This window comes from Gymnodraco acuticeps, unplaced genomic scaffold (assembly GCF_902827175.1).
Source record: "Gymnodraco acuticeps unplaced genomic scaffold, fGymAcu1.1, whole genome shotgun sequence".
Lineage (NCBI taxonomy): Eukaryota > Metazoa > Chordata > Actinopteri > Perciformes > Bathydraconidae > Gymnodraco > Gymnodraco acuticeps.
In genome coordinates, this window is record NW_022990966.1 from 3,837,659 (window position 1) to 3,865,552 (window position 27,894).

General features: G+C 42.7%; 2 protein-coding genes across 2 annotated transcripts in view; one reads left to right on the plus strand and one right to left on the minus strand.

Annotated features, from left to right (window-relative positions):
• brf1a (BRF1 RNA polymerase III transcription initiation factor subunit a) overlaps positions 1–27,894 on the plus strand; it is a 113,692-nt gene that overhangs the window by 3,565 nt on the left and 82,233 nt on the right. Inside the window, exons 3-6 of the mRNA XM_034235292.1 lie at positions 3,127–3,210; positions 12,585–12,758; positions 16,994–17,025; positions 22,680–22,752. Of these exons, the coding sequence (XP_034091183.1) occupies positions 3,127–3,210; positions 12,585–12,758; positions 16,994–17,025; positions 22,680–22,752 (363 nt within the window). The remainder of the gene's footprint in view (positions 1–3,126; positions 3,211–12,584; positions 12,759–16,993; positions 17,026–22,679; positions 22,753–27,894) is intronic.
• Positions 23,394–27,796, minus strand: LOC117558852 (BTB/POZ domain-containing protein 6-B-like). The gene is made up of 4 exons (XM_034235293.1): positions 27,393–27,796; positions 26,471–26,561; positions 26,214–26,332; positions 23,394–25,705 (listed from the first exon to the last, which is right to left on the minus strand). Exons 1-4 carry the CDS (start codon positions 27,794–27,796, stop codon positions 24,673–24,675), a joined length of 1,647 nt encoding a protein of 548 aa, XP_034091184.1. The 3' UTR covers positions 23,394–24,672.

The following is a 27,894-nucleotide window of genomic DNA, read 5'->3' on the forward strand; positions in this document are numbered from 1 at the left end:
GCAAATTAGCTTTCCTGTTATTTCTAGGACATTTTTATACATTTCTCCCCGTATTATGATTTTTTGTTTACATTCATACATACTAAATAGTCTTCCTTTTTGTCAAATGGATCACAGGGGTCGTAACTTGGTCTTGACTAGTAACCCTGCATGCAGCAAATCTGTGTCGTGTTACAGTTACATGTTGCAATGTTTAATGTGTTTTCCCTGACAAATAAACGGGCTGCTCGGGACAGTTATGGCGCATTTCCACTACACGGCCTCGCTCGGTATGGCTAGGCCTCGTTAGGACTGGCTCATTTTATAGCACATTTCCATTACAGTTTAGGAACTGGGGTAGTATCTATAGTAACGCAGTGTAGGCGGAGCCGTGACGTCATCTTCAATGAGAACCCCAGAAAAACAACATCAGCCGTTCGCTCTTATCACTCAGAGCTCACAGCTCCTCATATCTGTTCAGATATAGACAAAAGTTAAACAAGTACAAACCACAGACTGTCTGTGTCATGGCCAGTGGCGGCGCCAGGGTATGGCTGTAGATGGCTGGTGTAGATTCTGGGGGGTTTTGAAGTCCTAAAAATATTGGACGGCCGTTCACCGGAGTCTTATCAGCACCGGAGTTCGGTATCGGAGACGGCCTAGGTATTAACATTTGTTGTATCAAAGTTATATTCCTTTTCAATATGAATGAACAACAAAAATAAAATAAGTTACATTTATTTGTTATTGGCTGTGGTATGTTATTGGCTATGTTCACATACTTATTTGGTAATTAAAATGTAAACCGATCTTTTTCATATGGGTGTTTAGAGTTGTACCCCCTAGATCTAGTCTCTAGTAATGTGTGCTTAAAGTGCACCAGATTGAAGCATTTTACCTTAAATGTTCAAACATTTCTTCCCGGGGGGGCATACCCCCGGACCCCCCCAGAGGATGTGACGTACACACCACAATTCAAACATGTTCATACAATACTGAATACATTTGAAGCCTTTTTGATGTATATTACCTATGTCAATACGTTTTTGTAGTGTATTGGTCTTTTGTAGAGATTTTTCATTTATTTTTTATATATTCTATTGTGTATTCCTTGGATACTTTTATCTTTTAACGATTTTCTGGCAAGAGGGGGGGCACCAGCTAAAATCTTGCAGAGGGCAGCAAATTGGTTAGAACCGGCCCTGATGGTGTAGGAAACGGGCTCCGTGTTACAAGACGGGTCGGGGGTTTGGCGGTACCGCTGCAGACACACACACACACACACACACACACACACACACACACACACACACACACACCGCTGCAGACTCTGCACGAAGGAGCAGAGACACCCGTTTACTAAGCGGAAAAACTATATCCTGTCACAGAGATCTGCTATTTTAAAGTAAAATCAACACATATCGACCCGAAATAAAGTCTATATTAAGAACGAGAGATGTTTTAAAATATGGCTTAAACAAATGACAAATGAGCGAGGGTGATGACGTCAGAGCATCGTCCTATGTGCCGGCGCTAAGCCCCGGACAGCCCCGGCCCAATTTAACCCCTGGTTGTAGCCAGGGGCGGACTGGGACTAAAATTCAGCCCTGGAAACTGACCCAGTCCGGCCACATGAAATGTCAAATGTTAGAAATCCGCTGTTTATTATTTAAAGTTTTACGTCCGATTCGCTCCTTTTTTCCTCTCTGTACACAGCTCCAGTTTGGGCATTGGCCTGTCATCAGATTTCATTTTTAGTTGCTGCTGTAGCAGAAGTTTAGTACAATTATTTTTTGATGAAATACTCCAAATCTCCACCCTCCATAATTGCTAAATAAAGCTAATTGTTACGGTACGAACTGAAGTTGATGCGATTTGATTGGATTGTGAGGCATGAGTGAGCCTCATCTGATTGGTCAATCCCTCAATTTCTTTTCAACAAGGGAAGCCAATTTTGGCTAGCCTCCTCTCGCAACAGAGAGTGCAATACTGTTTCATCATAACATCTAGAGGGGCGCTGTTTCACTCTTTGTAAAATACTCAATGAGAATGGGGGAGAGATGGGCCGGCAGAATAATTACCGAAACTAAACAAAGTGTTTTTATTTATTTATTATAACTACAAAACAAAAAAACAGGGGAAGCCTGGCTTCCCTTGGCCTCCAGGAGAAAACGCCACTGAGTTCAAGGGATCAATCTCACCCACCTCTTGCTCTTGCCCTGCACGTGTGCCAGTTGAGCTGGTTCTTCCACCAGCTCAACTCTCTGTCCCTCATCATGAACGCAGGAGGCTGGCTGTATATCTGAACTCGCGCCCTCATCATTCTCTTCATCATCTTGCACTTGTTCTAAGCTGCTGATGATAGTGCTTGTAGCAGCGCTGCTGCCAAAAAGGTCTGTCAATTTGCGACATTGATATGCTTCACCTGCGAGTGACTTCACCTTTTTCTCTCTTGCCTTCTCGGCCCCACCTTTTTCTTTTTGTTTTCTTTGATTTGTATCCATGTTTTTTCATTCGCCCTGTCTGCCGCGGCGTCTAATCCCTTCGCTTCGTGTGGCCGGTCTTTTTTCTTCTTCGTGTGTGATTATTTGACAGATAAGAACCACACAACTACATTAGCGCCCTCTGTCGCCCTCTGTCGGCCGTCAGTGCAATTTAAATGATGACGTTAAACAATTTTTTTTTTTAAAGGGCCGGCCGGCCGTCAACGGACCTTGACGACCGGCCGTTCTGTGGTTCTCCAGATTCTACAGATGGCCAGTCCGCCCCTGGTTGTAGCTCCCTTGCCAGCGATTCTCTCTTTAGTTTAGCATACTCAGCCCGACTCAGCCTGGTTGTTGGCCCGGAAAGAACCTCGATTTTATGGGGCTAGAAAATCTGGAAATAGTACACGCTAGCCGGTACTACGCTAAGTGGAAACGCAACCAAAAACGGGCCCTGCACGGCTCGGCACGCTTAAAGCGAGCTCCGCGCTGTAGTGGAAATGCGCCATTAAATGCCCATTAGGAAGAAAAAATGAACTTTTTATAGTCGTAAAAGTGATTAAATGACAAGAAGAATCTGCTTTTGTTTTCCATTAAAAATATCCAAGAAAAATAGTTGTTGTTGTTCTGATCCTTATCTGTCTGTATTTTTTTTTGTCTTCAGGAGGAAATATCAACCCGAGTTTTGGAGAGAATAACCACTACCAGGGCATGGGCAGGGAGTCCAGAGCTCAGACGGTGCAGAGAGGTGAGTGACCTGCAGGGGGCGACACGTCACTTTATCATCACTGTCTGCACGAGGTTCAGCTGTGCATAAAACTGCTGTTTCATCAGTCAAGTCTAAAACCTTCATAATGTAGCTCATGTTAGTCAATGATACTTTGGTATCTTCCTGTTTTCACGAGTACAAGTTAGGGAGTTATATCTTTATATCCACATATGTCAAGATTATCGAAATATACAGTATTTGATTTTGCTTTCTGTTTTATCTCATTATGTCTTCTTTACTTTACGTCTAGTTTACTTATTTCTGTGTTGCACCTCGCTTTAAGTATATTGTTTGTTGAAGTGTTGGAGGTGCATAGAGGACATATTATGCACATTTTAAGGTTCAAAAGTCATTATTCATACACATTGAATGCACTTGTATTTGTTTGTATACACTTCAAACATCTACTTCAACATTTATTACAAAGGAGGATGACTTCAGAGGTTAAACATTTCACAGAAGAGGCTGAGACTAAGTAGTTTCAGGAAAACATCCCTAACAGGTTTCTCATTATCAGTTCTTTTCAGCTTTAGTTCATGTGCTTTAATATATATTTTATGATCTTCACTTGTAGTGTTGTGTGCAAATGTTCTTCAGAAAGCAGCAGTGTTGCAACATGCTGGATTTTATAACCTCGTCTGACACAACTGCGAGTAATTAAAGGCTTTTTCGGAGGCGATTTACCTTAAATCTTTTTATCCTGCTTGTTCAAAGAGCTCCTACAGTGAGCGCACCTTTAAGTCACAGCACCAGTGTTTTTCCTCTTTGCTGCATAAGAGAACTGTTATATCATTCAAGTGTTTCTGGGTTACATTTCAGCTTTTTAAAAGGTGATGATAAAGCATTATTTGGTTTAGATTAGCCCTCATGATTCTGCTCTGATGCGCGGTTGTCAGACAGACACTTATATAATATATCGCCGGTTGTTAGGCTGAAGCTAGAAAAAGTTAAAGAGGCCGTAAATAGTGACAGTTGCAGCTTTCCCCCTTTTGTTATCTTTTTTGTGTCAGCTGATAACTTTGGCCTTGTTGATGTATATCTCTCAGGGTCTAAACTGACCCCTTCCTCGTTCTTCTGTGGCCCCTGAAGAGCCTTGTCTGTGTCGCTGGAGCTTTATCTCAACATCGTTTATCTGTAAACACATCAACAACAACTTGTAGAAAGAGACAAGGAATAAGACAAGATGGCTGGCTGCCGGCGGAGAGTCTGAGCAGCCGGTTACTGCAGCGTCTGATGTTCAGCAACGCAGAGTCACAGAGCTGTCACTGCAGTAATGAGTGTGTGTGTCTGTGTGTATGTCTCTGTGTGTGTGTGTGTGTGTGTGACAGGGAGGATAGCAGATTAGTTTAGTCCCGGTGTGAGAGAAATATGAGGATGAAGATTGGGGAATACTTCAGTTTTATTGTTAGTGTGGTTCTTTGAATGAAGAACGAGTTTTGGTTATTAGAGGCTTTCTTAAAGGATTCATACAGACTTGAACGTTTGAAAAATGCTTATTTTTACCAGGAATATGCTTGAAATGGAGTACATAATCTAACCCTTAGAGGACCACCACGATCATTTTCAGTTTTTTAAGTTGGAGACAGATGATCTTTAGGGGGAGGTAGCAGGTCAACCATAAATGTCACATAGTAGTGGTCAACACTATCGGAAAGCTGCGACTCGGAGTAATAATTTATTTAATACAAAATGTCATTGTCAAAAGAAGTCAGAAATTTTTCTTGCATCACAGCAACATTTGACTCTGCTATGTCAAGTTCTTCTTGTCATAAATCTGTTATGAACATTGTGTTGTGGTCAGGCGTCTAGTCAAATTTAAAGAGTGCGTAAAGGGCTTAAAACATTATGATGGAAGGATATAATGCCATCTCCATGCTCTATTATGTCTCATACATTTTTGAAAGACATTTTCGTGTTGATAGCATTTGTTACGCAGTTTTGGTAAACAGTTTTAACCAACTTTGACCGTTCAAAAGTTGATAGAAATGGGCAAAAATCCCTTACTACTAATGCTGGGATTTGGTATGAAAAACGTTTTGGCAAGCGATCACTTCTGCCCTGGTAAACGTCCAAAACCCTGTTATTGTCAATATACCTACATAAGCCATACATTATTTGAAAGCCCTCTGTCTGTTGTTGTACAGTTTCATGAGGCTAGGATCATCCTAGAAACAGTCATTTATGTTCCTGTGATTCCACGTTATTCACAGCTGTAAGAGCCCTCTGATCTCTTACAAGTCAAAATGTCTGCTGTGAAAAAGGTCTGGTATCATGTTGTATCTCCTTTCTTTAATATGAATTGGGACAAAACAGGGAGTGTTTAGAGGTGCTTGTAGGTGGATATTGGTTTCCTTTGCTAGCCGTTTCCAGTGTTTATGCTAAGCTAAGCTAACCGGCTGCTGGCTGTATCTTCATATTTACTGCTCAGGCATGAGAGCGTTATTGATTTTTCTCAAAGAATTCCCAAAGTGCATCACTTTTAAGTGTGTGTAAAAAGTGTGCCTTCTGTCTTCGTGTGCAAGTGTGTTTGTAGATTTATGTCCGAGTCTGCAGGCATCTATAGGAGAGAACATCTCTTGTTGTTCTTTCTGTCTACCCTAAACTTTCCCCAGTGGCCGTCTCCCCCTCCTCCCCCACCTCACCCTCTAACTGATTCATATCTGGGAGCACCTCCCCACCTCTTCCTGTGTTTATGTTGGACATTAATGTATCGCCAGTCCCTCATGTACTGGTGCTCTGCTGTGTGTGGACGCTATGACTGGAATTTAAATGTAGCTTTAAAAGGAGAGATTTACAGTATATGAGAAAACACACAAACTGGAGCTGCAGCAAAAAGTGAGTTGGCTGGAAGGTGTACGAATATATTGATAAGGGGCCACATATCTTCTGTGAGTATAGTTATTTTAATCCTAACTATTGCGGCAGTAATCTTAAACAAAGTGCCGTGAGGGACTAAACAAGAGAAAAAACAACAACAAAACAACAAAAACTCGGTCTTTCCAACACAGTATGCGTTTGACCTTTTATTTCCAAATCAAAGGTGCAATATTCCATATCCATATACGTATGTATGCGTGCGTTCAACAAAAATGGTCCTTCTCTAGCTCACTCCCCCATCTATTACCAAGTGCGCAGGTAAAAGCAACCGGATATAAGCACAAACGTCACCACACAAATTCAATGACACGCCCACCACCTATAGTGACTCAAAAACATGTATAGTAACAAACACAGAAATGGCTTCATATGTGGCTCCTACACTAACAATAGATCACTCTGAAGACAATAGCTTGCAGAAAAAAACATTGGTTACCTCTGCATCTTGGCTGAGCTTTTTGGCCTCTTTCAGCTCAGTGTTGCTTCAGTAGCACATTTACGAGCTCTGATAAACCCACTGTACACTTTACCTGCTCAGCAGCAAGACGAGAAGGTGGAGGAAATAATGAGTATTTAGCAGCAAAAGAGCCAGATATCACCCTCTGGAGTTGAAGTACAGACTGCTTTCACACCAAATGTATTACTAGCACTAGCACATGTTGCTTTATTTCTGCAATTGTAAAAGCAGGATATGCTTTGCTTGGTATTTTGAACCACCAACATGTCTAAATGGGAAGAGTGATTCCACTCAGCAAGTCAGGCTAGCTGTTTCAGAGGTAGAGCTGCACGACTCATCAAAATGTTATCACGAATATAAATTATAGTAAGCGCAACATTTGTGAAAAAAATCCTGTAATTTGTTGTATTCAAGCTGTAAACAGAAAAAGCAACAGAAGTGAGTACACTTTAATATGTACTATTTAGATTGTAGTATTCTTTTATTATTTATATTGGTGTTTGTATGAAAAGCTCACCAGATTTTCATCAGATCCTGTGTGGATGTTTCAGTAGCGTTCTGCTTCAGGGTGTCCTAGTTTTTGTTCATGTAAATGTTATGAGGTGTTGTTGTTGTTTTCTTATTCAAAAGGCCCTATTAAAGATTCAGTCGTTCTGAGATGAAGAGTTGCATAAAGGGTAATGTTTTTATTATTTGTTTAAATGTCCATACAAAAACAAAAGGCTTAGAGCACAGGATGAGGATAAAGTGTGTGAGAGTTCGCCTGTAACTCTGCGTGTTGTTGTTTCACCTTCTGGAAAACCGCCTATAATAAAGGGTGTGGATTGGAAACAGGATTCTTTGTGAACCTGTGTGCCAAAAACAACATCAACAAGCTCACATGCAAACACGTGATTTTCAGTGTCAGCTTTCATGTGTGTTTCATGATAATACGTAGTCATACTCGTCGGGGATTCCTCACGGTGAACGATCATGCAGTCAGTCGAGTGCCGCTCAGTCATTTTGTGTAAAAACCACAAGACTCTCCATTACAAAATAGCAAGTTGTGTCAACTTGGCTTGAAATGCAGTTTTATCGTCTTTTATGTCTCAACTGACGAGACACAGACTCAGAGCAGAGAACTGAGCTCCAGACGTGGTCGGGATGAGGGTGTGTGTATGATGTGGTGGGGGTGTGTGTCATGCTGATGATGAAATCTGCTGGTTTAAGATCTAAAAGTTAAACTGAAACAACGTGGTGAGTTCAGAGCCCCTCACATTCCCAGACAAACGCACACACATCATTCTGTATACGAGGATTTTCTTTTGCTCATCTGAGGGTCATGAACCACACACACACACACACACACACACACACACACACACACACACACACACACACACACACACACACACACACACACACACACACACACACACACACACACACACACACACACACACACACACACACACACACACACACACACACACACACACACACACACACACACACACACACATTTGAATACTTTATTTGGTTCCACAAATTATATTACATAAGACAGGGAATCAAATATATCGGGGCTAAGCAGCACAGAACACTTAGGGGAACACATAGCATCTCCTTCTCCACACGGCTAAGCTGCCAATAATAGCTGAAACAGAGCAATATTTGGCAATTTGTTTGGCTTTTCTCTTTGACATTCCAGCAATTCTCAGACCAATCATGGTGCATTTATATACATGGCCAAGACTTCCGAATATAAGTATGCTGTATCTACACTTGTACCCAAAGCTGGTTATCACATCGAGCAGTGGTTGGTATTTGATATACTTGTCCTGGAAAGCCTGGTCCATGTACAGGTCAAAGGCACAGCCTACTTCTAATATTAGCACCTCCCTGTGGTTGGTGTCAACAAAAACAACATCAGGTGTATTTGGGATGTTAGCAAAGACATCATTGGTAAAACCAAACCATTCTGGTAGCACTCTAGCGTGCTTGTACATTGCTGCGCTAGATGGTAAGATGTTTCGTACCGCATCAGACACAATGTCCACAATACAGTCATGACGGGCTATGTACAGGCGTTTGTAAGCATTACATCCATTTGTTATGTGTGCAATGGATTCTAGGTGTTGTTGTGAATCCTGATGGTTTAAACAGAATGGAGTGTGAATGCGAGGGTACCAGGTGGACAGATTGTACTTAGTGGGTAATACCTGCAGTCTTACTTTGATGGTAAATGTCAGAACATCCTCACCAACAGCGGCGTTCTTAAACACTGAGTGTGAGACTGAGTGGTTAGCAAACCCCAAACAGGCTAGCTTTCCCTGTAGTCTGAGTCCACACCAGTGCTGCCTGATCTCAGACTGCTTCATGCTGAGCAGAACCCTCCTTGCAGAGTCTCTGTGCAGTTCCACAGTCTCTTCCTGAGGTGTTGTGATGTCGGCCTTCACAACCACACTGGGGTCAGTGATCAGTTCATCAGAGACAGGGACTTCAGTCTGTGTGTTGAGTCTTGTCCATTTCAGCTGGACTCCAGTCCGATTGCAGAGGTCATTGAGATCTGGCCAGTCAGACCAGACCCCGAAGCCCCTGGCCTGAGAGTCCAGTTTCCCAGAGTATTTCCTCCTGAAGCCGAGGAAGTTGTTCTGGTCTGCGCTGGCTAGGGGGATCTTCCTTCTGTGTAGATCCAGCAGGAGAGAGGCCCTGGCCATTTCTCTTACGGTGACATCATCATTGTTAAGCATGTGGATCAGGTGGGCTAGCCTGGTGGCTATGTAGGTCCACTCGACATTGGGGACTCCCAGCCCCCCCTCTCCACATGGGAGAAAGATGATGCCCCGTGTGGAGTGTGTGTTGAGGCCCACCCACTTTCTGACCAGCTGGACAGTTTTGTTTGTCATTTCTCTCAGTGCCTTGAGAGGGATGTGTACATTGGCAAAGAGATGTTGAATTTGAGCCAAAGCCACCTCTCTCACAGCCTGGAGCTTCATGAGGACGGGGAGGGGGGACAAGTCAATCAGGTGGAGACGATGGAGAAACTCTGTAGCGAGCTCCTCGACCTGCTCCCCCCACTCGCCAGCGATGTTAAACCTGTGGCCAAGGTATGGGTAGGTCTCATTACGGGAATACACCTTAATGGGTTGGCCCATTACAAGAAAGGAGGGGGGCTTGTCGTTCTTGGCCTTATACCAGCGGTTGCCTCCACTGCGGCGCTCATGGAGTACGGCACACTTAGCTTGCTTCACCTCCAGCCCTGACCATTGGAGGAACTCATCAGTGCGCGCCAGCATGTTAATGATGACATCCTCTTGTCGTGATGACACCTGCACGTCGTCAGCGTATCCCTGAACAGGATTTGGGGATTTGACATGCAAAGGAGCGCACTGGTAAATCCACTTCATCCATTGGTTGAGTGCTAGGATGAAGTTCACGGCACTCCAGGGACAGCCAGTTTTTATTCCCACCTTCAGTGCAATCGGCTCTGTGAGCTGCTGCCCACAGATAACCTGGAGAAATGAACCTTGGTACACATTGGATACAATATTCACCAAAGGCTGAGGCAGGTGTATTTCCTCTAATGCTTGTAGCATCACCTCATGGGAGAGTGTACCAAACGCGTCTCTAAAGTCCAAAAACACTGTGTAGAATTTAGATGATCCATGTTTGAAATCATCTATTCCGGTTTTTAAGCAAAACACATGTTCGTTCATTCCCTGTCTGTTGATATATGCTTTCTGATGGGGGGGAGAGAATCCCTGTGTCCACCAGCCAGGGTAAGATGCGGGTGAGTAGGCACTTCATAAAGACTTTGTATACAGTAGGCAATAGTGAAATGTCACGCCAAGTGGAAGGATCACCTGGGACATTTTCCTTTTTTGGTATCCTGTGAATGAGGGCCCCTTTCCATGAAGCAGGCACCTTCTCATTGATCAGGCAGGCATTGAAGATGTGTGTGAGTGTCTGTGTTGACGTGGGCCTGGTAGCTCTCAGCGTCTCATAGATGACCCCGTCAGATCCACTAGCCTTGTTATTAGGAAGAGAAGCCAGAACTGCATCCACCTCCTCTGTTGTAAAATCCTGGGTATCTGGGAAATAGCCTGGCTCTATTCTGTCAATGAAATTGTACCAAGGGGGCGTGGCCAGGGGAGTAGCCCTCGGCACAGTTTGACATTTGGCTTTATAGTACATACACATTGGCTGTATCACTAACAGTGGGTGTGGTTTCCGGAAAACAGCTGTTATTTAAAATGATATCGATTGCCTTTGATTTGCGGTGTTGCCAGAGATATGCCAGCTTGTTCCTGGAAACTTTCCTTTGCTGCCGTTGTGTCTCTGTCCCGGCGGCCTGCAGCGCTGGTTGTATTCTCTCACGGATGAAGCGAAGCTGCATTTCTATCCAAGGTGTCAGCGAGTCAGCTGTAAGGTCCACCGGGAAGTTGTCAGAAAGAGGGAATTTCTTCAGGATTCTGGCGACATATTTCAGAAGCTGGAATCCGTAGGGACGCGAGTTTCGTTGCGTCGCGGAGAATATTCCATTAATGAAAAAAGCGCTGGTCAGGATTGTCACCAGCCTGCCCCACTTCTCTGCGCCTCCGGGAGTAACAGCAAAGTTAGATATACGAGGATTTTCTTTTGCTCATCTGAGGGTCATGAACCACACACACACACACACACACACACACACACACACACACACACACACACACACACACACACACACACACACACACACACACACACACACACACACACACACACACACACACACACACACACACACACACACACACACACACACACACACACACACACACACACACTCACTCGCTGCTACACCTGAACTGGTCTGAACAGCGTGTTGGTGTGTGTGTAAAGATGTAGTGCACGGGCTTTTGTGTGTGATGACACAGTTATGCAATCTTGTGCGTGCACATCTCAACTCGCACAATAGTGTGTGACACTCTGATTTATGGCATGCTTTCCATTCAAATCTTAAATGTAACTTAATGATTAACCGCCCTACGGAAGACCGGAGTGTCTGGATTTGAAAATGTTTGCTTCAACACCGAACATGTCTTTACGACCTTCCTTCCTCCTTCATCTAGCAACCTATCCACAAATGTATTATACATCTGTGTGAGTTTGAACAAATGTGTGTAACGGCTTTGTGCTCGTCTGCAGCGTGTGTGTCCCGATGTGTATGAAGAGCTTTGTTTGCAACCCGGTTATGTTTACCTGCGTGTGTAATGACGTAGGTGTGTGTGTCTGCACCAATAACAGATTTAGTCTTGGATAAAAAGATTACCAACAAGGTCAAATAAGATGATTATCATGCAATTATGACATCTTGTTCTGTACGGAAGAAATTGTAAATCAAAGTTGCCGAGCGTGGTCATACTCCTAGAGGACAAGCCTTTTACTAAATCAGTCAAGACTTCTGTATTATTTGTTGCTGGTATTTCTCCTACTTTTTCATTAAGCTCTGATTATTGGAGTCTCAAATGACATGTCAGTTTTTCCATTGTATATATTTCCTCTACTATCTCTATCTCTTGAGAAAGAAGTTCCACTTTAGTCCATTTCCAGCTTTTAACAGTATTTTGATGAAATGCTAGCCCTCATTTGTACCTTTTTATAGAAGATGAGCCTTACACTTTCAATTAGCTTTTTGTAACGCATAAATTATAAAAAGCTGTTAAAATATAAATAACATAAGAAATGTCTAGGAAAAACGTATATTCTCTGAAAGCACTAGTTTTTAGTTTAAAAAAAGAAGTAATTTAAGGTGACTGTCCTAGAAATAATAAATTATTCTCATGTTTACTTACTGGATTATTCCTCTGTTGATGTATTACTCTTACAACTCAAAATGTCTGCTTTGAAACAGTCTATAAAGACGTATCTCATATGTTAAATCTACATAAAAAACAAAGTTTAAAATTTGCAGTTTTGGGGGTATTGTGTAATGTCTAAAATTGTTGTATTGTTTCTGTAAACTGACTTGCTTTTTGTTATACGTGTGTCCCTGCAGCGAGACACAGCATCAACACTCTGGGTCACCAGCTGCAGATGAACAAACACTGTCTGGACACGGCGCTCAACTTCTACAAGATGGCGCTCACCAAACACCTGACCCGCGGCCGCAAGTCGGCCCACGTCATCGCTGCGTGTCTCTACCTCGTCTGCCGCACAGAGGGAACGCCACGTATCCTTTGTGTTACCTAAAAAAAAAAATGAACTAAAGTAAGCTTTTAGTACAGCTACCAAGTTAACCCGATCAAAGGCTTTAACAGATCAAGAGCTGCGTTTCCTGCATGCATGAGTTCTTCTAATAGCTGAGCAAAACTGCGGCGTCAGCTGAGACAAAGTTGTGTGTTAAAATTGCAAACCTAAGACTAAAACACATCAAAGTCTGCAGGTTACTTTTGATGTGAGCCAACAGAGGCCTTTCTTAACGTCTCATAATGTGCTAACGGCAGCTTATTGAAGTTGGGAGCGATGTGTCATCGTTGGGATAATGGGACTTTTAGATTCATGCTGTTTTAATCAGCAGGGCAGCTCGTTGTGTGTTGTCAGTTTACTCCTGACTCATATCGCCTCCGAGGATGGGCGTGTTACGTAAGATCAGTGCGGACGGGATGGAAGCTAATGAAAGCAGGGCGAGGAGGGTGTAATGCCTTCCTCCTGCTGCATTGTTTACTGTGTGTGTGTGTCAGTGCAGGCCTGTCTGTTTGTGCATGTTTTGGTGCAGTGAGGACGGGGTAAAAATAGCTCCGCTCACTTCCTTTTCCACAGCTGGGTGAGTCTGTAATGTTGTCGCAGGGGAGAATCGGGACAAAGATTTAGGCAGAAGGAGAGTGCAAAATCAAAACATCCGACTGAGCCTTGAGTTTTACTTTAATCCACTGCACGGAAAACCGGACTGTCTGGATTTGATATCTTTGCTTCCTTCCACTTTTTTTGTCTTGACGACCTTCTTCCCACCTTCATCATACCAACATTTCCTTCCTTCCTCTCCCTCTGATTTCTGCTTCTTTATCCCCCACTTCCTCTTTGCGGAAAGACAAAAGTAAAGTAAAATATCCCCAAAACTGACACAACCGTGCATGCAGCCATTAAAACTAATCAAAACAAATGTCATGTAATACTCGATCAGTTCCTGTCGAGCTGGAGCAAGCTCGATGAATGATGGTACATGTTTCAAACTGCATTTGTTGATGCAGAAAAACAATTTGCCTGCATTTCCATAAACCACAGCAGCTGTAATACCTTTATATTGTACTCATTTATGCAGAGATCTGTGAACACAGCAACTTCACCAGAGGAAAGTCAGACAAGGAAATAAAACCGGCTTAGTCAGACTTCACTGATATCAAAGTAAAAACGGCAAAATAAGATATAATATACAAGTTCAAAGAACATGTCCCCTCCTACAGTCAGCTGTTAGGAGGACCAAAAGCAAGATTATTTGTGGTAGTGTGGATGATCCTCTTGATGTTGATTTATAGTTATAATAGATTTGTAGAACCTTATCAGTGGGAAGCATAAAGTTAACCTTGTGACCTGTGCGGTGGTCGAATCTATAATGTCCACCAGGGAATAAACGAAAAGCCTTTCAAAGGACGCGAAAATGAATACAAAAAAAATCAGAGAAGGAAGGTAGACCTTCCCATGGTTGTCTCAAATACAACTGTCTTTCAACCGTAACAAAGATTTAACTGATGTTTTAATAAAGCCATTGCGTCACTTTGCGTGGTTAAAATGATGTTATTATAAATGAGACGCAGTATTTACTTTGGTACAGTTAGTATTTTGCAACAGTTTGTGACGGTGGTGAAAACATAGGTTGTTCGATTAATTTATGAAAAACTGAGAAAGGCCTAATAATTGCCAGGCTGTCAAGAAGATGCTGTGATGTCTAGCATCTCCATAAGACGAGGAGTATGCATTCTTTTGCAGTCTGAATCAGAAGATCGTTATTGTCAATATACTCGAGTACAACCAGATTTGTCAGGCGTCTCTTAGTGCAGTTAAAAATAGAAATAAATAAAAGCAATAATGAAAGCAGTGAGTTCATAAACTGAAAACCAAACATTGACGCAGATACCTTTTCAGCTCTAAGTGCAGCTGCTTCACTTTAATCATCCAGTTCTCTGGATATTGAAATAGGCGAGTCGTAGCGATGGTGCTTTCCTTTGTATTTCCTTACCTGTTTATGAACATGCGTCCCTCTCTGAGTGGACCCAGATGTGTTGAAGGACCTGCTGCTGTTTGTTTTCCTGATTCAGGGAGTCGCCTGTAATCTCCAGACGGCGTGCGCTGGGATTATCTTTTCCATTTCATCTGAGCTGCTGCCGCTAATTCCATTGTGAGGCCTTTTTCATTCAGAGCAGCTAATCCGCCCTGCAGCCGGACAGGTGCAGCGTCGCCACGGAGACGGGTCCAAGTGGGGGCCGGTCATTGGGAGAGGGGGGGGGGGGGGGGCTGTCCAGAGGCTGATGGGGGTTTGTGTGTGTGTGTGTGTGTGTGTGTGTTTGAGTGTTTGTCTCAGGTGTGTTTTGGTTTTCATGTGTGTGGACTTACTGTTTGTTTGTTTGTGTCTGTGTGTGTGTCTCTAATGTGTGTATTCATGTTTCTCCATGTATTTGTCTCAGTGTGTGTGTTTCCGTATGCAAGTGGATCTGTGTGTGTGTCTCTGTATGTGTGTGTCTCTTTTGTGTGTCTCACTCTATCTGTGTTTGTGTGTGTCTCTCAGTGTGTCTACATTTGTTTTCATGTGTGCGACTGTATGTTTGTGTCTCCGTGTCCAGGGGGTTATACTACGAAGCAGGATTTTCGCTTAGCCGGCTAAATTCAGGGAAAACTCCGGCTTTCCGGTCCTACGAAGCTGGTTCTCTTTTTAGCAGGCTAGATCTCCATGGTAACTTATGCTTAGCGGCTAACCTGGTCGGGACCAGGTTAGGTTGCAGGCTAAGAGCTCAACTCAGTGAAAGCACTGCCTGCTGACCAATCAGAGCTCAGTGTGCGGAGTTTAAAGCGATCAAGTCATATTACAGGAGAAAGGAAATACAGAAAAGCTGCCGTCGCAGGAAAGACGGCCGGCAAAAATCACCGACTGTGTGAACGTGAACATGAATAGAATATCACCTCCATTTTCAGAGCAATCTGACTATTATAACATTAGCGTTAAGAAAGCTTACTTAAATATCTGCCACAACATAAGTAACCGGATCAGAGTAACATTAAGTACAGTCCGCGGCATATCACTTCATAATGTATCATATATTCTTATCCGAGTCAGCTCAGCCGTATCTGGCCGTGCAACACTCAGTGTCACATACTGTATGCAGAAGTATTATTTTAAGCAACACATTAAGTTGACGAAACACTCGAGTCAAATGTAATTAAAGTCAAATCGTGTTTTAGACGGGGCAGTGATATCATAAACCTGTTAATGTACGCATTCAAACACTTTTTCTTTTGCCAGCTGTATTCACCTTGCAGGTGCAGCTATGTGGCTTTTATCCTGGATAAAATGTTTAAGTCATGGATGTTTAAAGTTGAACTTCTTCATTTTTGACTAGTAGGCTATTAAAGTTCACTTTTCATTCAGGAAGTATGACGCTGCGCTGTCAGTACGCTTCTCCATGTTTGTGATTGGTCGAATGCTCCAAATACCACCCCTCTCATGTGAACGCGCACCTAACTAGATAGGAAACGGCTGGCTTGAGCGATCCACTTGATAACCAGCGTCGTAGTACAGTTTAGCGAGAGCGCGTATGTTTTGGATTAGGCCAACCGGCTAACTCAAACATATCCAGGTTAGGTTGAACCAGCTTCGTAGTATAGGCCCCTGGTGTGTTTCTCTGTTTGTGCGTGTGCAGGAGTGACCCTTGTGTGTCTCCATGTGTATCTCAGTTTGTGTGTCACTGTCTGTCCCAATGTGTCTCTGTGTGTGTGTGTGTGTCCGTGTCCACGTCGGTATGTTTCTCTGCAAGTGTGTGTCCTTATGTGTGTGTGTCCGTCAGTATATTTAGCAGTGTGGTCTGGTCAAAGGTTGTGTTCAGTGTCTCGTTAGATTTACTGTCTCAGCTGCTCACTTCATCATCGTCACACCGGTGTCCACTGTGCAGGTGGAGAGTCAGAAAATACACTTTTGAAAGTAAAAATAAAGAAACACTATTTTATACAGACAGAAAGAGAAAGAGAGAGGATGTTGTGAGCAAAGGTCAGATGAGACTTGTTATGTTGTCCATGTTTTAATGTGAGATTGCAGGCTTCAGATCAACTGTTAAACTATTAGTCTGATTCAGGGTCGGTCACAGAACAAATAAATGGACTTGATATGTCATCTGATACTGTATGTGATTGTTCAACTATCTATAATAGTTTTTTACCTGTGATTCTTAATGTTTATTTGCCTTAACCTGTTTCTCTCAGACATGTTGCTGGACCTCAGTGATCTCCTGCAGGTACGTTCAAAAATCCAGTCAAATGTAACATTATATTCATTTATTTGTTGATAAATCTGCAGATTATTTCCTTGATTAATAAAAGAAAAAATGGGAAAACCACCCTCCTTTTTTTCTAGAAGGCGGTGCCTTTTACATGTCTTTTTTTGTCCAATAGAAAGTCCAAAACCCCTATTCGATTAAAAAATGTAAGACCAGAAGAAGCTAATTTACACAAATAAACCATAAAATATGTGCTTGAAAACAGGCTCAAAGTTAGTGAAATAAATAGTTTAGTAGTTGCAGATTTATTTTAATTCTTAGATTCATCACCTGTCGTTGCAACTCTGAATTTAAACAGGGCTATTTTTGATTGAATGACCATTTATTTTCATTGATTCATTCCACCAATCTGTGAATATATGGTTATAAAGCCATTTAGAGTAAAGGAACTCCTAAACTTAAAATAACTTTTCCATACTTTGAACTCTTTAATGTCTACTGATGCCCACCCTGTTACAGCAGCCACTTAAATACACACTGCTACCACAACTCCCATCATGCATCTCTGCCCAACCACTCAGTCCTGCAGTCATCTTGCATTCAGACTTTCACCCATGTAATTAAACCTGAGTCGTATGTGTGTGTGTGTGTGTGTGTGTTTGTGTGTGTGTGTGCGTGTGTGTGTGTTGCTGTTCGTGTGTACATTTAGAAAGCCCTCCATTTGTCTGCATATTTAATGGCAGCAGATTCACGGTGAGTCAGGGGTGTGGTGGAGCTGGTGGGGGGGGGGGGGGAACATTTCTCAGAGTCACAGCTGGTCAGGGGCTTTTATTTTTATGCACCCAGCTGTCCTGCAGGAGCTGCCCCCACACACACACACACACCTCCCCTCCCCCGCGGTCCACACCCCGGCATGAGGAGGCTGGGAGTGGATTAGGAGTGGATTTTGGGTGGGTGGGGTTATTAATGTGCAGCATTTAGGCGGCTGCGGGGTGGAAATACCACCAATCACTCCTTTTTTTTTTTTTAACACATCCACACCCAGGGTCTGCTTTGCATTGTTTGGATGAATGAGGCGTTAAAGTGAATCGCGTAGAATAACCATATGGGATCAATACAGGCGGTGAATATCAGCTGTTCTCTGGCGCTAATGTGATGAGCTCTGCAAGATCTTATTCATCCAACCACATGCTCTGAATGTGTTTCACATAAGATGCATTTCTCCACTGCACACATGCAGGGTTCGGAGTAACAGGTGCAACACACAGATGATCCTGCACACTGTTCATTGCACATTCTCTCTTATTAATAGGACGCAATGCAACACGTTGTTTTTTCATGTTGAGATGTGGTTGTAAGGTTTATTTTATAGGAACAATCCTCATTTATGCTCATACAATGTTGTGTCCGGCTAGATGCTAACATATCTTTAGGGTGTATTTGATCTGTTGGGGTGTGAAGCTCTTGCAAACTCTGTCTCATTCTTTATTGGAGATGCAGAGTTGAAAGGGAGGGATTGAGGGGTGACATGTCCGGGAAGCCAGCTCTAACCACTGAGCTATCCGGCCGCCCAGTTTTATTTTTTAAAAGACTCATTTATTGTTGAATACCTTTTTAAACATTATTCGCACTGAGTGTTGCTTCTGAAAGGTGGAAGAAATGGTTTCAAAGAGGACACATGTTGAGCTTTTCTCCCATGTACTGGGTTGGAATTGGACTCTTCTTACTGGTTTGGGTTCAGTATGTCACCATGGAAGACGCCTGGACCAATTAGCTTCAGTGTTTTCTTTTTAAACAATATATTTGCTCACATTTACAAGAGGCCTTTTCATCCTTAACCATCCAGAGTAGCTGCAATTGGAAGAAAGCCTCTATTTTGTTCTTAATTAGAGATTTGGAAAAATTCAACTTTGAAACTAGATTCTAGATTTAAACTCTACTAACGTTTTAAACCACTGAACACAAACAAACCCACATTAAATACTTCAATTTAAGTCTTTTTTGAGAGGCATGATTATTGTTTTCCAACGGAGTAATTTAGACTGAGCACTTGTTGCTATGATTACATTTGAATTTGAAGTGTATTGGCAGCATTTGCCACAGAAAGCTTGTTGTGTGAACATCCAGTCCTATATTTCTGCGAGGGGGAAAAAAGCACACTGATTTCAGCTCCCAAACTTGCATATAATTAGGCAGGAAAGAGCTTTTTATCTGGCAATAATTAGCTTTATATTTTCTGCTTGATTTGACTTGTTTCCTCTGGTAACAGTCAGCTGAAGATGTGCAGACTTGTTTCCAGCAGCAGTGGTTTCTGTAGTTTGCGTCTTTAGGAGAAAGTTGTTGACGCTCACAGATCGAACCGGAGCTTCTCGTCTAATTGAAAGTTTTCCCCCTCCACCTGTTGAGCCTCTGCTCTGAGGTATCGAGTGACCGCACTGTGTTTTTAATGGACGAGCGCTTTGAGTTTTGACCCCTCGACCCGGAAAGTTTCACTTAGCGCCGCATTGGAGACGAGGGATTATACTCTTCTCAGGTTCACCACAAGCAGCTCAAAGGGATGATTTTAAATTAAATGTAAACAATTTAGCTGTCTCACTGGAAACGTTATTTCTTTGCCATTAGATTAATAATCAGATGTCAAATGTAGCAATGTTTGCAGGATTAGCAACATTATTTTGCATGAATGCACTAAGATATTAGACTTGTGTGTTTGATATACACAATATCTAAAGTTATAGAAATGTAAGTACTAAATACAAATGCATGGAAGTAGGCTTCATATTTGAAGAAAAAAAAAATGCAATAAATCACCTAGAACTTTAACAATTATTAAAAGGTGAATGGGTTAAGCAGTTTAGTTCTCATAGGTCTTATTTCACATTAGTTTCCGATCCAGTATTCCTTTCCTTTTTATAATCCATGCATTTTTGCACATTGGTTTTGCAATCATTTGAGACAGGGTAGTAGTGTTTGTGGTTCTATACATTTGGTTCAGTATCACTTTGACTACATCTGACTTTGTTCAGAGCTTTCTTTCAGCAGAGACTGGTATCATGTCTGTGCCCATAAGGAGTCCCGTACTGGAAGCATTTAGATTTTTGGTCATTTCCAGGCTTGTACACCAAAAAAACCATTGCTTTATATGGCCAGTTGAGCTGAAAGACGCTAAATCGATCCATACATTACACCCATCATTGAATCCCCAGTTAAAATGAAACTATGGATTTTTGCAGCTTGCTGTAAAGATGTTGATTTTGCTCCTGAGCTCCTTGAGAATAACCATCATGAGTGTTAATCAACATTTGTGTTTTAGCTGTAATCATGACATCCTTTTATTGAAAGCGCCGGCACTTGTTCCACTTCCTTCTTCCTCTTCCTTCTTCCTCACCACCGTTTCTGCCTTTGTGTATAAATTCCTTGCTGGAATCCACTTCCCAGAATAGCGGAGGAGCATCTGCGTCTCTGTGCGACTCCAGAGGGGGCTGAGAGCGAGAGTCCGTCTGTTTGCTCCTCACCCCTTCCTCATAGGTCTGGAGAGAGGGTCTGAAGGAATGAGGGAGATCTAACCCGAGTTCACGACCCGGTCCTGCAGCTTTCACCGCCCGTCTGCTGCAGCTCTCGGCACCAGAAACCTAATTCTGAGCTTATAATTTGTGAGGGAAATGATAGATGTGCAGCCCTGTGGCTTTGTTATTCATCATCAGATCCTTTCAGATAGTGTGTGGGGGTCGGGGGGGAGACAGAATTTACTGCCGAGCCTTCTGGAGGTGATGTGGGTTAAACACAATGAAACATCTGTGAGGGGAGGTGCTGGAGTGATAACCCTGGTGACACACTCGCCCTCATCCTCCACCAACATCCTGCTACAAACCAGGTTTCTAGTTTAACTGCACAAGGGACATACTCATCTGATCCTTTGAAATGTTGTTTGAAGCTAACACACTTGCAAGATTCTTAGCTTGTGTCGTCATGGTTGATTGCGCTTATTGCAAGTTTCTTTGGATAAAAGATAAATGAAATGTAAAAGTGTTTTATTTCCCAAATCTTCAAGTTTAATACTCGACGTAGGAGCCATGTGCAAGGTCTCCCTGTTTTTATATATTATGTGGCACTTAATATTAGTGGATGTGAACTGGAGCTTTGGGTGGAGATAGTGGTGTTTTAACCTGACTGCATTCACCTGCTTATTGGGGTTTTGGATGGCATAGATAGAGGGGGGGTGAATAGGGAGGCGAAGTTTCCAGTTTACCCCAATTTCTTCGCACTTTCCACCACAATCTCACTTCCTCGCTGGTAGGATTGGAGTGCTTTTGTTGGAGTGCTTCAAAACGTATTTTGTTAGAAAATGTGCTCTCCTATTTAAAGGAATATAGGCATGTTTTTCTCCCTCAACCCCTTATTGTTAATACAAATCGAATTTGCAACAACAGCAGTGGTGGAAGAATAGATTGTGTTTTTTTCGAATGTCAATCTAACAATGTATGTAACAACCTGCGTTAGAAGGTATAACACATATTTGTTTTCTTGCTTGCTATAGTCAGTAATGCTAGTTTTAAAAGGTTTGTACCCGAATGCAGGTAGGGGCCATACGGAGAAAATCTGATGATTTTTATGATCAAATACTGCAATCTAAATATCGTGACTATATTGTTAGGTTGACTTTTGTTGCTTTTGAAACATGGAATCAAAGAAATGATATATGAATAACATATATTATCCAGACCTAATTGCAGGCTGTCCAATGATACACACTTCTTAACCCAGAGGTGATTTCAGCAGTGGATTGTGCATCAGGTGGTTAAATACTCCTCTCTCTGGAGGTTCAGTCACCGTAACACCTGCAGCTAACGGCAACTAGGAAACTTTAATGACCTTAATGAATAGATAAATGCTTGTTAGTTAATCCTACCATCCATGTCCTGCTGCTTCTCTGGCATACATTTACTAACGTGTATCATTAGGAATTATTGCTTATATAATGCTGGAAAGTACTGGAAAATGTGAGTGAATAAGTAATTCTATGCTATAACGTCCCTACTGGTTTAACATCATACCCTGGCAGAAATGTGGCTTACATTGCTGAGTTCAAATTAAGACTTTTTATGATCGTGACAGTTTAAAGAAGTGCATACAGTCCAAACACTGATGTGGTCAGAAATGTGAGTTAGTTACAGGAAATCAATCTGAAGAAATATAATGCAGGAAGGGAGAGTGCAGAGGGGAATTGAGTGGAACATATTTTGATTAGAATTGAATAAAAAGAGCAACGAGGGAGGAAAACCCTTTCCAATGGCCCCCAGCTCAGGTTTTAATCACACATATTGAAATGAAATCATTATATAACCACAACCCTTAACCTGGCGATGACGCAACAACCTTATTTAAAATCCTGACGGTATGTTTTTCTCTCTCAAACACACCAGTCCTGGTCAATCATACCCAGACATTGGTGAGGTCTTAATGTCACGCCGATGCTCGGGCTCCAATTGTATAAGTGGCTCTGAATGGATCTAATGGCTCCTGGAGTCACTTACAGAATCACGTAAACATCCAAATCCAGTTAGAAAATCCGACTTAACGGGCAGCACAAGGTTTTGTTTTGACACTCTTTGCTTTTCAGTGTTATCTTTGCTGTTTATCATTTAAAAAAAAAAGATTTCTCTCCTTCACAGGTGAACGTCTTCATCTTGGGAAGAACGTTCCTCGCACTGTCAAGAGAGCTCTGCATCAACGCCCCGGCTATAGGTACACATTGTATTTATCTTCACAACGTGTGACTGGATTCACTACAAGACTTGCAGTTAAGCTCTTTAAAATCAGCTGTAGTCAAGCCAATTTGGTAAATGCTTTTAGGTAGATAAGTCATTGTTATAAATATGGCTTTAACTAGGCCTACTGATTATTATTAATTAATCTATCTTTTTCTACCCATTTTTAGTAAGTGTAAATATCACCAGAAAAAATATTGCTAGTTTCCCAGATTTCAAAATGACGTCCTAAATTCCAATACCCAAGAATGCTGAAATGACAATGTCTTAACTCTTAAAAACAGTGAAAATCACTTTTACTAGCTGGAAATTGTGAATGTTAATAATGTTAATGAAGGTAAATAACTTGTAAGTACTCCAGGGATTGAATTTGTCAACTATATAATGTTGGCTGTAAGCACAGCTACTCTGCTGACTAAGACTCACCCTGTCTGTTCAACTAAGACTCGTACCATTTTGTCGACTTATCGATTAGCTGACTGAATCAGAAGACATGTAAAACTGATTTTCTCCAGGAACCATTCAAAAGCACCACTTTAAATATTATGTTGACCAGATATGTGCCCGTACGTTTGTTCTAAATGGTTCAATCGGTATGAAAAAAAGCACACAAAATGATCCATCGTCCAAAATCTTTATCCACTGAGATCATAAAAGTCAGTTTAACTCTTTGACCAAGAGCAGGCAGTCCTACTGTGGTCAAACACATTTGAAATCCTTTACTAATATTAATGTTGGTTTTCTGTAGGTTAAGTCAGCAAGTTCTACTGTCTGTAAGCAGCTGCTAAACATATTCAAGTGACTTTACTTAAATAGTGTCAAAGTTAAAAGGAGCATAAGGCTATAATAAAACTTTGTTAAATTGCTTCATCCCCATCAAATATCGATAAGCATATATCAAGTGCTTATGTAGGTTTACTGTAGGTTAAGTATGTGCAGCTCTTGGGTTACATTGGACAAAACGTTCATGAATAAATCTGAATTTGACCCACAGTTGCTCAATGTTAAAGGATCTGGGTAAAAACACCACAGGAGCATGTCTACTTTAACTGAGCCCTCTGACTTCCCAACTAGATGATTATAACAGTGACTTTAAAAAGATGCTCTTGCTGAGGGGCCCAAACGACTCCTCTGGCCCCTGTACTGTACCGACTCCTGGTGACTAATCCATCCATTGCTGCAAGAACTTTATGTTCTCGTTAAAAACCCAGGTGTAGCTCCCACTGCAGTACCCAGGGGGCGCTGCAGTCCCTCGAATCCCCTCACCCACAATGATGTGACATCTGAAGCCTCAATCACATTATAACCGTTATGTTTTATCATCAGGTGTATAAGCATTTTTATACAGAACACATCTGTCATCTCTAACAGCATCAAGCTGTTCACATTTAAATCGTATTTTACAAAAGACACAATGTTTCTGAGGCCGTCCTCTGAAGTGCAAAACAACTCTGTTCTCGACAAGATTTCTACTTTTTTTTTGCATTTGAATCATAACACTACATAAAGTTGCTCCTGGTGAAACATTGCTGCGTAGACTATAGTAACAACATGGTGTAGACTTGCAAGTTCACAATTTGAAGCAGTCCCAACTTGTTCCAGTTGTGGCGCTCAGCTTGATTACATAACAACAAATCACTGTTTTAATGTTGTTTCGACAGCAGCCGCAGCCTTTCAACACAGCCATCAGAGCAAATAACGTTAACCCAGTATTTAAATAAAAAAATAAGATTAAATTAAATAAGATAAAACAACAGCTCCTTGACTCTTAAAATAGTCTCTCTGAGAACTAACCAGGCCATTTAGTGTGACATCAGTCAAGTGTCTTTTATGCTACATTACTTTAAAGGCTGGGAGGCAGGATAAACCTAATTTTCCATCTGCAGTCCAGACCAGCTTACGCATAGAACACCAGCTCTGGGATCTGTCCTCCCTGTACTCCGGTCCCGTTGGTGCTGTCGGAGGAGCACTGGAATTGAAATGTCACCTTCCCGCACTGCACTTCCGTCATGCCCTCCTGGCCAAAATAGCTCAGTTCGTTCCCGTCCAGCACGGCGCTCACCGTGTAGAAGGCGTCCTGCTCCACCTGAACAGGATGCTCGAACCACACGGGGAACGTGCTGCTCGACCCATCCGACAAAAACTTTGTCATGTTCTGCGCCAGGGTCACCCCTTGTCTCTTAAGTTCGATTTTGACGATGTATTCCGCTTTACCGCCGCTTGACCCGTACAGCCCCAGACCCGCGATAAACATCCTCTTGTCCACCGCGAACTGAATGCTGTCGCAGCGGCCGCGGTAGCGCCACTGGTTGCTCCGGTAGGCCGAGGACTGGAAGCGGTGGCACCTCTGAGGTGCCAAGCCCTCCCTCTCCGTCAGAGGGAATTCCAAATCTGGCTTTTTCGCTGCAGTGTACCACAGGAACACATTGTGCGTCTCCTCCAGTGTCAGGATATCACATTGCGCCGCCCCGTCAGCAAACTCCTCCAGGCTCATGGAGGGGATGTGCACTAAGAACAGCGCCTTGCCCAGGACTTCTCTTTTGTTGCGGGTTGTGGGCCCCAAACCTTGTCTCTTGCACTGTGCTGTGGCCCAGTTCATGACCGCCTCAAACACCACCACCTCCTTGGTGTTGAGCGTCTCCCTCCGCAGGATGATCTCAAGCGTCTGCTGGTCGATCTCGCAGAAGCCCTCCGAACAGAGCGCAAGTTCAGCCTGAGCGTCAATCACCTCCCAGCAGCGCTGCGTCAGCTCGGGCTCCTCGAACAGGCGGCTCTGGGAGAGCAGCACGCAGGCGTTCTTGGCCTCCAGGCTCGTTTCCAGGAAAGTGACGCAGGCCTTGGCCAGTGCAGGAACTATGTACTTCTTGGCGGCATACAGGGTGGCCAGCACCGTGTCTGCTTCCAGGTCGATCTCATCGCTGTACATGTACCTGGAGAAGCAAAATAACCTTTTAATCACATGTGCATGAAAAGAACTTCAACTTACTGGCATTGCTGGAGAGACAACTTTATTTTAATATCACTTATAAGATGCATTATAGAACCAACTTTTTACATAATCGGGACTCTGTGATGACTAAACTCATCCTGGGTCTTTCATGAAAGCCCTGACATGCTACAATCTATGGTGCTGGATTAGCCAATGCTGCTGGAAGAGCAACAAAGGCAGGATATTTATAACTACCAGACCCTTCAATGAAAATTGCCAGGCTGTAGATGAGTAAAAAGAGGGGGAAATGTTCTAGTTGGACCAAGAGCATTGAGAAAACCAGCAATTACAGAGCAGTGTGCTGCTACCCCTGCTCTCAGGCGCTCCCAGCATTTTGGCACTCGCTTCTGCTTAGCTTTGGATGAGTAATAATATGCTTTGAAGTGACACTGACTGAGCTTGTCATCTCTCCTTCTGGTTGGCTGTGTGAGGGATGGTGAGTGGCTTACTTCAGCAGAATTAGAAAAGCAGCAGGTTCCACATCTGGGATATGGATCTCAGAATCCTCCTCTGCCAGATCGCCGTAAAACATGGCACAGAAGACGGAGCTTCCCACGGCCAGCACATACTGGGAGAGGGAGGAGCAGACAGATGCGTCAGAGACACGCAACCAGAATCACTCTCAAGTTCAATAAAGGAGCAGCAGTAGCTCCCTTTCAGTAGCACTGCTGTAAACACAACTTCTTAACATGTTAAAACTCCATACCTTGTGTGCTGGAACCTTCTCAGACCCCCCCAAGGGGCCAACAATGAAGTGGACATCAGCCATCAGCTCATTGTTAAACATCAAGGCATTCCTAAAAAAAACAAGCGTTGCAGTTTTCAGGAATAAGCCTCAGTGAATGATCTCTTTCCCTAACAATTCGCTTTCTCAGTTTGCCAATGTTTTCTGCAACCATCAGTCCAAACCCAAAAGAAACTACTTTCACAAAATACATCAAAACAGACTGTTTTTGGTCCTTAAATGGTTAATTGATTATCCAAATTGGATACATGTAAATCTGTAAATCGACCTTCTGATATAGCTCTGCACAGTATGTGGCTAGTACGGAATGCTAACTGTAATCAATGCTTTTAGGCACATTTGGAAAACATATATGTAAAAATAGATGCTGCAGGAATGGTTTTCAAAATAAAACCCCACTATCCCAAAGTGTGAGTATAGCCACGGTGCTGTACTTTTACTATCATATTAGCAAAGCGTTGTAAATGTGGTCTGTCGTTACTTCAAATAGGTTTTAATGAACTTTATGGTCTTTTTTAATCCCCTTGACACATCCCTGCAGGAGAAGAGATATTATCTGCTTACTTGAAGCGTGAAAATGACTGGTGGAAAGTTAATATGTACATTTACTCAAGTATTGTGTGTATATAAGTATATGAATCTTTTTTACTCCTACTACTTTAAAGTATATTTTCCCAATCATACTTAAATACGTAGATGTAGTACTTTTACTTGAAATTGAGTATTTTCAGTGTGGTTTTGGTACTTTTACTTGAAAGTTAGTATTTGTACAGGTGTGGTATTATTACAGTATAGTAAAGAATACTTTTTCCACCACTGGAAATGTCCTCCAGCTTTCCTGGAGATTTTGACAAAAAGATGATTATTTAGTGTAGTATTTTACCTCTCTCGGAGTGTGGGGTGGCTGCACGGCCAGCTCGGGGGGTCTACGTTGTTGTTGTTGATGTTTTGCTGGGTGGTCGGGGTGGTCGCCGCGCTGCTCCCCGCCTGGCTCACCGGAACCTCCTTGAGCTTCTCGGTGTCCGCCACCGTGGTGCCGCTGGAGGACAGGTTGGTGTTGGCGGCGGGGTACAACTCCGCAGCCATCTTCTCCTGCTCCTCTTCCTGCTGCTGCTTCTTCTTCTTGCTGGTCAGGGACAGTGTCAGGATCTCATAACATAACGGCAGCCTGCCCGGGAGCTTGCTGACCTTCTTTGACTTCTTCAGTGTTTCTGGAAGTAGCAGTAGATAAGTCAAACACCTCATGATCCGGCCATGATGGAGCAACCTGCAGTCTACCGTTGGCATCGACACAACCAACCGATAGTGTTAAATATCCCGTGAATTCGGTCGGAAATGAACTAACTGATGCGGGGTTTGCTCGGTGTCAAATTTAATTATGGGTG

What these genes read in the sequence shown, in the direction of transcription:
- LOC117558852 (XM_034235293.1), bottom strand. Translation starts at nt 27,796, where the DNA reads ATGCCAACGGTAGACTGCAGGTTGCTCCATCATGGCCGGATCATGAGG. An exon ending in CACCCCACACTCCGAGAGAG is followed by an intron (nt 26,562 to 27,392) that starts GTAAAATACTAC and finishes TGTTTTTTTTAG; the next exon opens with GAATGCCTTGATGTTTAACA. An exon ending in AGAAGGTTCCAGCACACAAG is followed by an intron (nt 26,333 to 26,470) that starts GTATGGAGTTTT and finishes TCCCTCTCCCAG; the next exon opens with TATGTGCTGGCCGTGGGAAG.